Below are 14,016 nucleotides of genomic sequence, written 5' to 3' on the forward strand. Positions count from 1 at the left end.
TCTGTCCCGACCCAAAATCAGTCTCCCTAGTCATTGCCTGTTACTCTGGACTGGTTCTTTCTTCACTCTTAATGAACGAGGGCTACCCAGGAAGACAAATGTCACTTTCGGAGTAGAAGGCCAGAGGTTCCCTGAACCCATCTCCAGGATACCCAAGCCTAATATCTTTAACAGCAACAGGTCAGGCAGAAATTCAACCGGTGAAGCCACCTCTTCCATCCTCCACCTGCTGAATGCCTGTGGGGGTGTGTTTTAAAGGCAAAGGAGACCTTCCTTCAATAAATGTCACATCGGGGACGAGAGGACCATAAGCTCCCCAGGGCACGCACTCTCCCGTCAGGCAGGAATCCAACCGGAGAGGCGTCCTCTCCCCGTCCTCCAGCCGCCGAGCGCCTCCGCCCGGGTGTCGTGAAGGTGCGGGAGCCTCCCTCCAACCTGCCCTGGATGCGGGGAGGGAGGGTGGGTGGGGGGCTTGGGAAGGCGGCGGCGGCGGCGGGCGGCTCGGCGCGCAGATGCTGTGGCGGACAGCGCCACCTACTTACCGCCGCCCGGCCCTTCCGAGGTGCCTGCCGACTAGCCCTGCGTGGCGGCCGGGCTGGGACTGGCGGAGCTCGTATAAGAGAAGTAGCGGGAAAGGCGCGGGGCAGCTGCGGCTCTCTTGGCCGCCCACCGGGCGCCTTCACTCGCACGCAGGCAGGCAGGCAGGAAAGCAGCGGCGCCCCCCCCCCCAGCCAGTCCCCCGCGCGCCTCGCAGCAGCAGCCCCCAAACTTTGCTGGGCGGCCCACGTGTCCGCGAGCTGTGGCTGGCCGGCCAAGCCGGAGCGCTCGCCTGACGGGCTGCCGAAGGAACAGCTGAGCCGGCGGCGGCGCACGGCCGGGGCGAGGTAAAGAGCGGCGCTGCCTCGCAGGGGAGGTTTCTCTTTCGCTCCGGCTGCCGGCGGCTCCGTTTGGATGTGCGGCTGGCTCGGAGGGGCGGCTTCGGCGGCGAGCTCTTCTGAGCAGAGACGGAGGCGGGCCGGCCGGGCTCTGGCTTTTGACTCGGGCTTACTCTCGAGGAGGCGGGGGCAGAAGCGGCGATTCCACGTGCTTCCACCCTCTATCACGCCCCCCCGGCTCTTAAAGCCTGCGACCCCGGGCCAGCCAGTCCTCTGGGCGCCCGCGAGGCAATTCGGGGGGATTTCTTCCGAGTAAACCTCCAGAGCCTGCAGGGTAGGGGGAAAGCGGCGGGACGGCTCCAGAGTCAGGGGGCTTACTCCGGATTAGCGCCGCGGCTCGCTCTGATTTCTCCCCCCCCCCTCTCTTTTTTGCAGCGCCAAGGAGATGCCCGCAGTTGGCGGCACTTCGCGGGATCCGCGGCGGGGCGTTTGAGCGAAGTGAGCGAGCGGGGCTCGGCTGCTCGTCGGGGCCGCTGCCGCGCAGTTAGCCGCCGCCGCCGCCCCCGGTTCCCAGCGTTGCCGCGGCGGCGAGGCCCCCCAGGCCGGGCCCGAAGGATGCAGTTTCGCCTCTTCTCCTGCGCCCTGATCATCCTCAACTGCATGGATTACGCGCACTGCCAGGGCGGCCGCTGGAGACGCAGCAAGAGAGGTCAGTGCGCAGCGCGCCGGGACCCCGCGCCGCCTTTGCCCACGGCTGCGGCCCCGGGGTTGGGTGCCCATGACTGTCATGCACTTGAGCTTGAATGCGGATTAAAATGCGGTGTCTGTGTGTGTGCGCGTGGGGTGTGTGTGTGTGTCACACATTAAATGGTTTTGCCCTAAAATCCTTTTCTTCCCGCTCCACTAGGAATAGAGGGGAGACTGTCCCCCCCCTCGCAGGTAACTTTTTCCGCCCTAACAGAGGATGGCTTGCTAATGGTGCAATCCTAAATGGAGCGGTCTTTAGGATTGCACTTGACCTGTCTTTTAAGCCAGTGGGTTTCCCCTTTGAGTCCCCTCTCCGGTACTTGAATATAATAATTTGCTCGTATATAATTTGCTCATAAAGTCGGGTTCAGGTGCTTCAGCGGGAAATTCTGCTAAAAGCCCCTGGAGTTCAGTAGTGTTTACTCCTGAGTAAGTGTGCCTGCAGGCTATTCAGCTGTAGAGGTGCATGTTGGACATAGCGGAGGCTTCTAAGTTGGAGAACCAGGTTTGATTCCCTACTCCTCCGCCCACAGCCAGCTGGGTGACCTTTGGCCACCCACAGCTCTCTTAGGGCTATTTTTGCAGAGCAGTGTTCTTAGGGCTCTTCTTATTTTATTAATTCAGCCCCGCCTACCTCACAGCTCTGTGGTGGGAAGAGGAAGGGAAGGTGGTTGCGAGCTACTTGGGGACTCCTTAGAGTAGCAGAAAGTGGGACATGAAAAACCCAGCTCTTCTTCTGTTTGAAGAAGTTGTGTGTGCACACACACAAAAAAATTCTGTTGAATAAAACTTTGGGGGTCTATCTTTGTCCTGTCGCTTCAGACCACCACGGCTACCCACCTCAATCTCTACTTGAATTTAGACTTCCTACTTGCTGGAATTGCAATGGGATGGGTTGAGCAGTGGGGCAGTGGACGGTCCCCACCCCCTGACTGCCCTGGCCCATCAGAGTAGGCTTAAGTTTCAGCCATGTTCTAGTCTCTGTGGACAACTGTGGGGATGAAATGAGGGAATGAGGATGGATCCAGGTAAACTTGGAGAAGAGGAACTGGTCCTTTGCACATAGGAACTCGAAGCGCATGAGGAGCTAGCTCCAGCAAAGCAGCGGAAATTTGAGCTAATTACAGATAATAAGTTTGCTCTAGATGTCCCACGTTGACAGTTCCAGGCCTCCCTGCCGGCTGGTCCCTCTGGACTAGTTGAAATAGCAGAGGTCAAGTTTTTCAATGAGACTCATTGAATAACGTCTTTATTTTTGACGGGGGGGGGGAGGAGGATGTGGAAGGCATGATGCTGTAAACACAAGAGATGAAAGGGTTTATAGGGCAAGTCTGCTGCTTTGCAAGACATCTCCTTGTAGCATGCTTTAAAGAGTGACCGGTATATTAACCACTCTCCCCCTACCCCTCTGTTTTAAAAAATCCAGCCAAATTCTATACAGACCAGTTGATTTCATTGAGGCTTGCTTCTTGGGAAGAGTGCTTAGGATTACATGGTTTGAGTAACAGAGGCAAGACATGTGGATAACCCTGTGGGGTAGGTTCATAGCTGCATATTGTTCTTCCTGACAACTGAACTGTGTTAATTTGGTTTTGTTGTCTTTTTTGTGTGTGTTTTGCAGCTTTGATGTTAAGTATTTGGGGGGCGGTGTCCTCCCTTTTAAATTGGTCAGTATTCAACAGCTAGCCAGGCAGGACTCACAGCTGACACTTTTAAGCCTGATGTTCCTCCCTGCTCTAGGCTAGGGATGCTCCAACACCCACCACCTTGGCTCACCGCCTGTTCCCTAGTGGTGATGAGGCAGCCAGTGAGTGGATGGGCTTTCCCCAACCTGCTTTGCCTGCATTCACAGGGACAGGAAACTAACAGCCATCAGGTGAGGGGTTTCTGATTTCCTGCTGGGGAGGTTTGGCTCTGTGCCCAGTGAATTTGGGAGTGGGGTGGAGTGGGAGGGAGGCAGGAATAGAAAGCCTCCTGGCTGATCAGCTGGAAATGGATTCTTCTGATCTGGCAACTTTGCTGCCTTCCAAGCTTACTGAGATACAGCAAGGGTTTGGGGGGGGGTGCTATAAGAATAGCAGCTCATTTCCTTTTTTTTTCCCCTCCCCACTTCAAAACCATTGGCTAGGGCTGCAGAGAATGCAAATCTCAAGAGCCAGTACAAATTGCAGGTTGAAATCCAGAGATAAACATTCATAGCTCACAATCCAACCAGGCCTTGGTCAAGAAGCAATAATGCCTGCAGTAAAGCCAGTTTGAGAAAGATCAGGGAAGGGCCCCGGGAAGGTGCATGAATGCGCCACAATGTTGTGGGGAAGGAGGAAAATATAATCTTCCCACCAGCAGTGAGATCAGTGCAGATAACCCAGGTGGAAATAGCTGTAGGGACGAAAGTCCTGGATTTCCTCACTGCATCCCTTTTTCTTTCTTGTAATTTGTAGCTTGGCTTGCTCACTTGAGCTGCCAGGTTTGCTTTCCTGAAGCCCCTTTGGGGAAAAAAAAGTCTTCAGTAGGCTTGCCTTTATCTTTACTAGTCTGCCTATCTATGTCCGAGAATACAAAGAAGGTTACAAACAGGATATAGAACAGAAAAAACGAGGCAAAAGCCACGGTGGGTAAATATAAGCATCAGCAATAGTATCCAGAAAATCACTGAGTATACTCAACACATACTAACAGAAGGCAGTTCAATAACAAAATTCAACTATGCAAACTGTTTTTGTTGATGATTGTCGGTAGCTTTATGCATAGTTGAATTTTGTTATTGAATTGCCTCCTGTTTGTACATATTCAGTATGCACAGTGTTTTTTGAATACTTCTGATGCTTATATTTACACACCGTGGCTTTTGCCTCATTTTTTGTCTTTCCACATTAGCATTTCAGTGGTCTGAGAAAGGGCAGAAAATAAAAGAAAAAGAAAACAACTGTTTACCACGGGTTTTCTATCTGGTCACCAGGAAGCAGGTCCGAACTCGCCACAGGTGACCAGGGCCTATTCTGCACGCATAGATAATGCACTTTTCAATGCACTTTAGAAGTAGATTTTCCTGTTCTACACAGGAAAATCCAGCTGCCAAAGCACATTGAAAGTGCATTGTCCAATGTGTGCAGAATGGACCCAGGTGAGGAGAGATTAAATAGTTCACACTTAGATTTTCTAGGAAGTATATTTACTTTCTGTTTCCTTGAAATAAAGAAGATGAATGAATTCAGGGTGTGTGTGAAGAAGAAAGCTGATGATTTGTTTCAGCCTTCCTGTATCAAGTCTGAAGAAGGGGCTGGCATCCCTTCCTCCAGAGGGGATGCTTGAGCTTGTCCTCACATTGGAAACATGTGCAGCTCTTCACAGGAAAAGTGTCGCAAGCTCTGTTTCATAGACTGCAAATCAGGGTGAAAGCAGGATGGGAGAGTCATTTTTTGCTTCCTGTTCTCTCTCTCTGCCTGCAGATTCACAGGTGCCCATGCTGAGCATGGTCCGGTGTGGGTGTGGCTGGTTCTTAGAGGTTCCTGCTGTGGTCCACCAGGTGTCGATGGACTGCAATTCCCATGAGCCCCTGCCAGCGTTTGCTGGCAGGGGCTCATGGGAATTGCAGTCCATGAACATCTGGAGGACCACAGGTTGACTACCCCTGGGTCAGAGCATTGGTCTCTCTGTGATGCGTTGGAGCCTCTGCTGGAGACTGTTGTACCGATGCTGCTAGTGTAACACCTTCTTACTATAAATGTCTTGCCTCATTCAATTGGGGAGGCAATCTGTTTATGCTCAGCTTTTTGCACTCACAGTCTTGGTTCCACTCTTAAGAGGCCAGGCATCTCTGGACTTTCCACCAGTCTACATTTCCAAATTGTTATTTCCATGTCCATTCTTTTGACTGACTGACGCCATGCATTTCTCTCCCCTGCCCATGTTGTTCTTTGATTGATTGATTGATAGATTTTTATGACATGGTCAGAGACCAGCAAACGATAAGATACAATGTTAGAGGAATATAACAAACTCTGTTTAGTATAAAAACCATAATATCGTTAGGTAAGTTTAAAATTATATGATTTTTGTATCCTAGCCCTGCATGAACTGTCGGTCGGCAGCCTATACAAGCTATAGCAAGAAACTTTGTTCATTTTTTAATTATAGTCTGTGCTTCTCAGGGACACCCCAGGAGGGGTTCCACCATGTAAGTCGATACAATCAGGAGGACTAGACCTCTGATAAGCAATGCGCTAGGAGTGGAATTAGAGTGATCCAAAACAAGCCTGGAATTTTACACAAGATATAGAATGCACAAGAATGGCATGTCTGTAGGAAACAATGCAGTGTTTTCAGGGTAATTCAATCTCCATACAGCAGTATAGTCTGTAATCTTTCCCTTTATAAGCGTCTTCTTGAACCATTTTGGTAGGGGATAACTTGGCCTGACGTGTGAAACCCCTCATTAGTGATGGGAGTCATGTCGGCAGCTCTTTAGGGAATTGTTAGAACTTTGTGTGTGTTTGAAAATTTCTTCCTTGGGTAAGAATGAAAGAGCACTTGATTTCTTTCCCTGTTGGTAGCGTGAAAGACGGCCAAGGGAGCAGGGTTGAATTTGGATGATGCGATCTGAAGAGAACCCAGAGGATTGAATTTGGATTATGCAAATCACTCTCTGTTGAGAGCTGGTGCTCAGAAAACAGTGCTTGAAACTGGGGTTAAGTCTCTGGATTTACAGGGTTAAGGGTTTGATCAGGCCTTTCATTTAGTGACAGTTCTTGGTTTCTCTGTGTGACTTTGAGGGTGTGGCGTCCTGGGCTCATTCCGCACATGTTGGATAATGCACTTTCAATGCACTTTAGAAGCAGAGGAAAATCCGGCTGCAAAAGCGCATTAATAGAAAGATTCATGGAGGAGAGGCCCATCATAGCTACTAACCATAGCTAACGTAATGAAACCGCCACATCACCAGGCATAAACCTCTAAATACCAGTGCCAGGAGGCAACATCAGGAGAACACCTTGACGTCAAGGCCCTGTTTGTTAACTCTCTGGTTGGCCACTGTGAGAAACAGGAGGTTGGGCTGGATAGGACTACTAGTCTGGTCCAGCAAGGCTTTTATATCAACTAGGACAGTTTTGTCTCTAGATGCATGGAAAGAAAACTTGTGTTAGATCTAGCTGGTGTTCCACCAGGAGAAGTGGGTTAGTCCTTACCCAGAAGCTCCTAAAAGTAATAATGGGAGCCAGGGGATCATCTTGGTTAAAAAGCCATGGGGTCTTGGGTGGTGAGTATAGTGGGAAAGGGAACAGGGCAGTATCACCTTATCCTGTCTTCCATCAGGGGAAGCTTATTTGAATGCCCTTTATTGGAAAATGAAAGGGATTTCTGCTTCTTTGCCCCCTTTGAGCACTGGCAAGTCCCAGTGCTCAAAACTCCACCATGCAAAACGATCAGCTGCATGAAAGAAATCCTGTACTCCTTGCAGAGTTGCCTGGTCTCCTCTGACCACTTGTGAGGGTGGGGCTGGGTTAAGGTTGCCGCATCAAGTTGGGAGATTCAGAGATGGAGTCTGGGGAGGACAGGGTCTCTGTGGGGTGCAAGGCTATAGAGTCCACCCCCCAAAGCATGCTTTTTCTCCAGGGGAACTGATCCCTTTACTTTGAAGATGAGCAGTAATTGTGACCGACAGGTCCCACCTGGAAGCTGGTAACCCTAATTTCTCAGTTTAAGGTTACTACCAAAGCAGAAGGTGTTCTTAAAAAAAATAGGAGGGGGCAACACAATTATTTAAGTTACTGCTGGGAAATATTTCTGGATGGGACGCTTCATCTAGCCCATAATGATGTTTATCTGTTGTGGCTGTGCTGGGATAGATATTCTTTTTGTGGCTTTCTCAGGCAGGGTTTCGCAATAGTCCTAGAAGGGTTTTGCCAATTGGGTGGGAGTTAATTATTTTTAATATGTATTTTCAATAATTTAAGTTTATTGGGTGATATAATCATATATAGTCATGTTGACCCCCCCCTCTCAAAATGGCTAGTGACGGGCCTGGAGGGTGTGGAAGGAACATATTGCTGGCTGAAGCTCATCACACTTGGGAGCCAGTGGAGTCTAAAGAGATAAGTACTCTTGGTGGTAGGATGGAGTGGAGTAGGCCTGCTCCAGCCCTGTTTCTGCTGTGTGTTTTTTTTTTTGTGGAATGTGGAAGCCATGGAGTGGAATAGATCTGCCCTGGCCCAGTTTGCAGGTATGGTTCTGTTGACAAATCATCTGAAAATATTTCTGCAGTGACACTTCCTGTGCTGTGGGAGTGGCCTGGTGATATCACATCCAGTGGGAGTGTCAGGGGGAGGTCACCTCTGGTGATGGGTGACTTCCAGGGGTGTGGCAGGAAGGTGTGGCCTACTGACATAACTTCCGGGGTTTCTCAAAGCCTGAAGAATGTTTCAGGGGGTCCTCAATGGTAAAAATGTTGAGAAAGGCTGCTTTCTGCCCTCTGTGTAGGATTGCTGGTTCCTCAGAGCTTCCAGCAGGGGATGGGCCAGGGATGCACTTTCTAGGAGTGGGAAATTAATGAAATATACCTATGCTACCCAGAGGTAATGTACGCAGTTGGAGACATGGGGTGTATGTGATGTTTTGGCTTTCAGGCTAGAACTGTATGGTTGAATTAGCTTCTAACTGGAGAATTTTGCCCCCAAACCATAGCATTCCCTCCCCCCCCCCCCATACCTATATCACTTCTGGCATGTCATGTTAATTTCTGGCAATCTTCATTTTGGGGCAGGTTAATTGGGGGGGAGGTGTGGCCTGAAAGTGGGGTTCCCCAGCCCGATAGCACCTGGCAACCCTGCCTCTGTAGGGGCTTCCAAGTGACTAGTTGTCCAATATCAAAACAAGGCTGACATCTGTTATTCAAGGGAATCATGAGTTAAAGGGTGAGGAGAATGGTGCCCCATTGAGAACCTCATTTGTATGTTCAACAAAACCATGACGAACTGAGGTTTTGTCTTAATAACGATGTGTCTGTCTGTAAATTTGTTAATACCTTTAACATCTTAGTTCATGTTGCAGTTTGGTCAACAAAAGCTGTGGATCAAATGGAATTTTGCTACAGCAGCAAAAGTGTAGTCAACAATGTTTTATTGAATCTTCCTGCACCTTCTCACCAGTGTTTGAGAGTCCTGTATAGGATGGGAGATGGCAATCTGCCCCCATCTAGAGGCCACATCTTCGTCTCTACTCAGAGAGAGCCAGTGTAGTGGTTAGGAGTGCAGACTTTTAATCTGGTATGCCGGGTTTGATTCTGCACTCCTCCACCTGCAGCCAGCTGGGTGACCTTGGGCTCGCCATGGCACTGATAAAGCTGTTCTGACCGAGCAATGATATCAGGGCTCTCTCAGCCTCACCCACCTCACAGGGTGTCTGTTGTGGGGAGAGGAAAGGGAAGGCGACTGTAAGCTGCTTTGAGCCTCCTTCGGGTAGAGAAAAGCGGCATATAAGAACCAACTCTTCTTCTTCTGAGGACCCTGAACTGGACGGATGCTGGCTCTTCTTGATTCCAGTGTTAGTCCTGCTCCAGAGTCCGTGACGTGGGTCTTAAAGTATTATTAATAGATCCCGAACTGCTTCATGTTTTTAAGACATTCAGCCGTCTAGCGGACACTGAAGTCCAGGAGGCCAGGGGTTCTTATAATTGCTAAGTTTCTTTAAAGGCGAAGATCCCTCAAGCCAAGAGTAGCTCCAGGTCCTAAATGGTTGGCCTCTTCTATAGCGAATGTATAGAAATACTTTTCTCCTCGTGTTTCCAAAACGTAGATATCTGTTTAAGGGTTGTCTTTTCCTGTAAATCAGCTTTTAATGCCCTTTTGCATTTCCCTGTAAATATTGCAAAGTGGTCTGTGAGTTGTAAAGCGTAATACAGCGCAGCCCACAGCGTTAAGGTATTGCATTAACATTGCTTAGAGATGAACGAACAAAATTTTGAATCCAAAGTACCCTTTGCTTTAAGAACAGGGCTATTTGTGTAGACTTTCCCCCTTCACATTCTTATTTTCTTCCACTCTTCCCCCCTCCTCCGCTCCCCCCTTCCAGCTCTCTACTTCCCAACAGATGGTTTCAGAATTTTATTTTATGGTGTGTGGCTAAAATGACATCAGTCTTTTCTATTCTCCCCCGGGACTGACCAAGCTATCTGTGCTGACAAAAGCTATAGTGTGTCTTTAATTAAATGTGGAACTACTTTAGAAGCCAGGGTAGACAGCAAAGGGTGATAGCAATGTTTCTTTGCCTTTTGCAAGACAGCTTAAGGACTGCATCGCAGGACGACTGAAATGAATAGAGATCTAACCCACGTTGTGTGAATTATTTCTCTCCCCCCTTCCCCCGCCCCCCCCCCCCCCCGTCTTGACTCCCTGGTCCATAAGCTGGTTTTAATTGAGCTCATGTTCTCCAGTTGAGCTTAGAGCAACGGTTGCCCTCACAGGACAACAGGCCTGTCCCGATGAGACAGAGTCCCACTTTGCTCTCTGTCAGACTTTCAACTATTGGCTAAATAGAATCAGTGTTGACAGTTGACTTACTGAAAGTTAGTCTGTGCTCACTCCTGGGCTTTTATTGCGGTCTGTGGAAAATGCAGCTTGTTCAGCTAATTTAAAGAAATGTGCGCTAGGATGTTAATGGCTAATCCGTGCATCTAGCCGAGGTTATATGTGATGCTGACTGTGTAAAGCCAAAATACCGGATTAAAATTCCTGTATAGCAATTCTTCTCTGTTCTCCCCCCCCCCACCTCGTCCCCACATCCCATCTGCAATTAATCAGGCACGCACTGTGGGGTACTGGCAGTTAGGGCTTCTCCGGCCTTCTGTTGTGTCTCTTGTGCGATTTCAGATGCTCCATAATATCGCTTTCTTAATGGAATAAATTTCCCGGCATGCGGGGACTTCTCTGCAGAGTTGCCTCCAGTCCGGAACGGCAACCGAACCTACCGTTTCTCTTGAATTAAAATAGAGTTTTAAAAGAAAATGAGCAAAATGAGCTGCGTGCCCATAGGACGGACGTACAAGGAAGGATTTAAGTGGGGCTCGCTCTGGTGGGTGTGCCGCTTGTAAGTGCTGAAATAGTTCTTCCTTCCTAGACTGCGGCGTTCAAAGTAGGCGTTCTGTTTCCTTCCTCTCCTTACAACTTGTTGGGCCCACCTGTTTGTGATGGGGGAATAAATATGCCTGATTAAGAAGAAGAAGAAGAGTTGGTTCTTATATGCCACTTTTCCCTACCCAAAGGAGGCTCAAAGCGGCTCACCATCGCCTTCCCTTTCCTCTCCCCACAACAGACACCCTATGAGGCAGGTGAGGCTGAGAGAGCCCTGATATCACTGCCTGGTCAGAGCAGTTCTATCAGTGCCGTGGCGAGCCCAAGGTCACCCAGCTGGCTGCATGTGGGGGAGCGCAGAATCGAACCTGGCATGCCAGATTAGAAGTCCGCACTCCTAACCACTACACCAAACTGGCGGTGTAGGGCACACTGCACGTTGTTAGGTGAAGCGGCTTCAGAAAGAGGAAACTTAGATGGCCTACTCCAGTGGCTTTTTTTTTTTTTTTTTTATAATGATTTTTTTTTATTTTCATAAAGATAGAAATATAATCATCATTTAAGAATATACGACCCCACATTGACTCCACAGTGATATAAACTTTTGCCCAAAACTCTAAGAGCCATGAGTCTAAGAGCCATCCACATTTCCACTACATTAAAAAAAAGGCCTGTTTAGATATACAAAAGAAAAGTTATTATTAATCAACTTACTTGTGAGATCGTAGACCTCACATTAACTGCTTGATACAATCTAAGAGCTATCCTAGCAGATATTTCTAGGTTTGAGTTAGATGCTTAACATTAAACATTTCTTATAGCACAGTATGAGTTTTCGCCCTGTATCAATACCCTGATGAAGGGAGAGGAAAGTAGGGCTTTGCCTTAAAGATGTACAAAGAAAAAAAATTACAAAAGGATTTCATAATTTCTCCTTATCCTTAATACAGATACATCTACAAACCATTTATACTTGACCCATTCTAAGAGCCATCCTGACAGGTATAAGTTGAGAGCTTTGCATTTTCTACAGATCAATATGAGCTTTGGCCCTATAACAATACACCAATAAAAAATAATAATAATAAGGGGGGAAAGCCCCATTTTATATTTCCAACGCTAACGATTATATTACCTATATGCCTACTAAGAAAAAGAAACAAGAGAGAAAAAAGGCACTGCTTCCCCTTTTTCATAAAAATAGCAATGTAGGATACAGTATATGTTGTTAATACAGAGAATAATAAGATTTCCAGGTTTAGATTAAATGCTTAACATTAAACATAGAACAATATAAGCTTTCAGTCTTCTATAGCTTCTCCTTATCCTTGGTTCTGATACATCTACAAAACAATTTATGCTTGACCCATTCTAAGAACCATCCTGACAGATATATTTTCAGATTTAAGTTGAAAGCTTAACATTAAACATTTTCTACAAGTCAGTGTAGGCTTTAGTCCTAGGACAATACCCTAATAGAAGAAAGAAAAAATAAGGGGGGGGAACCCCATTTTACATTTTCAGCACTAATGATTATATTACCTATATGCCTACAAAAGAAAAGAGACAAAAAAAAAAACAAGAGAGAAAGAGACACTGCTTCCCCTTTTTCATAAAAATGGAAATATAGAATACAGTATAACATTAAACATAAAACAATATAAGCTTTCGGTCTTCTTAAGGGGGTCTCATCTCGAGGCTTGCTACATCTTGTCGTTCCCGTAAAATTATATTCTGTCCCAATGGCCTTTGGCGTAGAAAGTGCAGTTGTACTCTTTCCCGCAGAATATGCATCGATAAATCTTGAGGCCGTTGCACCTCCTGGACTCCAGTATCAATACAATTTTCCCCCCAGAGAAATCCTTTAAATCGGTTACTTTCACTGCAGATCCATATTTCTTTTGATTGATTTTTGTACACTGTTGCTTTGAGATGGCTGTATGTCTTTTTAAAAAGGGTGTCCTTATCTGGGCTGCAGAGCTCCGGCATCCCATTTTCCGTCTCCAGAATTTCAGATTTCTCTTCTACTGTTGGTTTTCCACCTTGTTTAGAGCTGTCATCAGCCACTGTTATTGATCCATTATTCCTGTTAAAGACGTCTTCCTTGGCATCTTGGATCTCCTTGAAGATATGAATTTCAGATTTCTCTTCTGCTGTTGGTTTTCCACCTTGTTTAAAGCTGTCATCAGTCACTGTTATTGATCCATCATTCCTATTGAAGACTTCTTCCTTGCCATCTTGGATCTCCTTGGAGATATTTTTGATCAATCCATCTAAAAATACTTTGTAATCTTGGGTTTGTATCTCTATTAGATGAGCCAATCTTTTTAACATAGACATGATTTTGACTTTAAAAAAAACCGGCCCCAAACAATTTTACAAGTGGCCAGTAGAGGTCCTCTGTTTTATCCTCTAATGTTCCGGCACAGGCATGTGACGTATTGAAGGCAGAGATTCTCGTGCTGGCACAGAGTTCTCGTGAGATTTTCCCATTCACAGCTTATCTTATCTTCGAAAACCAAAACAATTACAATAAGAGCTTTTGCCAATTAATTCGAGTTGATTTGAGTCCTTCTTCTGCTTAGTTAGGAGAATTGGCCTGCCTCTTAACGAGGTGGCTTCGGGCAGAGCAGAGTAAGAGGAGGGGGGAAACAAAGGGCTTTGATGCAGGAAGAGAGACGGAGAAAAAAAAAAAAGCGAGAGATACTTGCAGTAAATGATGTTTTGGAACTCAGCCGATGTCCTCCCCTCAGTTCAAAGCGTTCATTTGTGGTAAATCATCATGTAGGGTTGAAGCAGATACTTTAAGATTAAAGAAAGAAAAGAAAGTCCGAGGTAGAAAATGGCAGTCGTCCTCTGGACCTGGAACGCTGACAGCCTATAATCCAGGGAGATATACTCCCTAAAGGATTGGAGACGGCCCCAAGAACTTCCTGGGTAGAAAGGTGAGGTGGGGTTTGCGTACCCCTCCTCTTTTCTGCCAATTGCTTGCACAATTGACCCCTGTCAGGCTTCAGAGATAGCAGAGCAGATGCCCTGCCACCCTCTCAGGACGACATCTTTAGCCACCAATCTACTCCAGTGGCTTTTAATATTTTATTTCCAGGATCTGTCATTTAAAAAATGGTGCCCATGCAGACTTATGAACGGCATCATGAAGTCAAAACAATAAATCATTAAAAAGTTAGCCGTGTTAAAATTTCAGTTGCAACATCCGAATAGTAAAGCAAGACATATTATGTCAGGGGTAGTCAAACTGCGGCCCTCCAGATGTCCATGGACTACAATTCCCATGAGCCCCTGCCAGCAGGGCTCATGGGAATTGTAGT

The 14,016-nt window shown here is 47.1% G+C and overlaps 1 protein-coding gene across 4 annotated transcripts in view; it reads left to right on the top strand.

Moving 5' to 3' along the window:
- The first annotated feature begins 577 nt into the window (after positions 1-577).
- The window catches only part of RSPO2 (R-spondin 2), a 134,690-nt gene continuing 121,251 nt past the window's right edge, over positions 578-14,016 (top strand). The window contains exons 1-2 of one of the 4 annotated variants that reach the window (XM_077351657.1): positions 578-884; positions 1,311-1,584. In XM_077351657.1, the coding sequence (XP_077207772.1) occupies positions 1,491-1,584 (94 nt within the window). In that variant the 5' untranslated portion in view covers positions 578-884; positions 1,311-1,490. Of the gene's footprint in view, positions 885-999; positions 1,210-1,310; positions 1,585-14,016 lie in introns of those variants that run through there. The other 3 variants (XM_077351658.1, XM_077351655.1, XM_077351656.1) reach the window with 3 other exon arrangements.

The sequence above is a fragment of the Paroedura picta genome, chromosome 9 (genome assembly GCF_049243985.1).
Source record: "Paroedura picta isolate Pp20150507F chromosome 9, Ppicta_v3.0, whole genome shotgun sequence".
NCBI classification, from domain to species: domain Eukaryota; kingdom Metazoa; phylum Chordata; class Lepidosauria; order Squamata; family Gekkonidae; genus Paroedura; species Paroedura picta.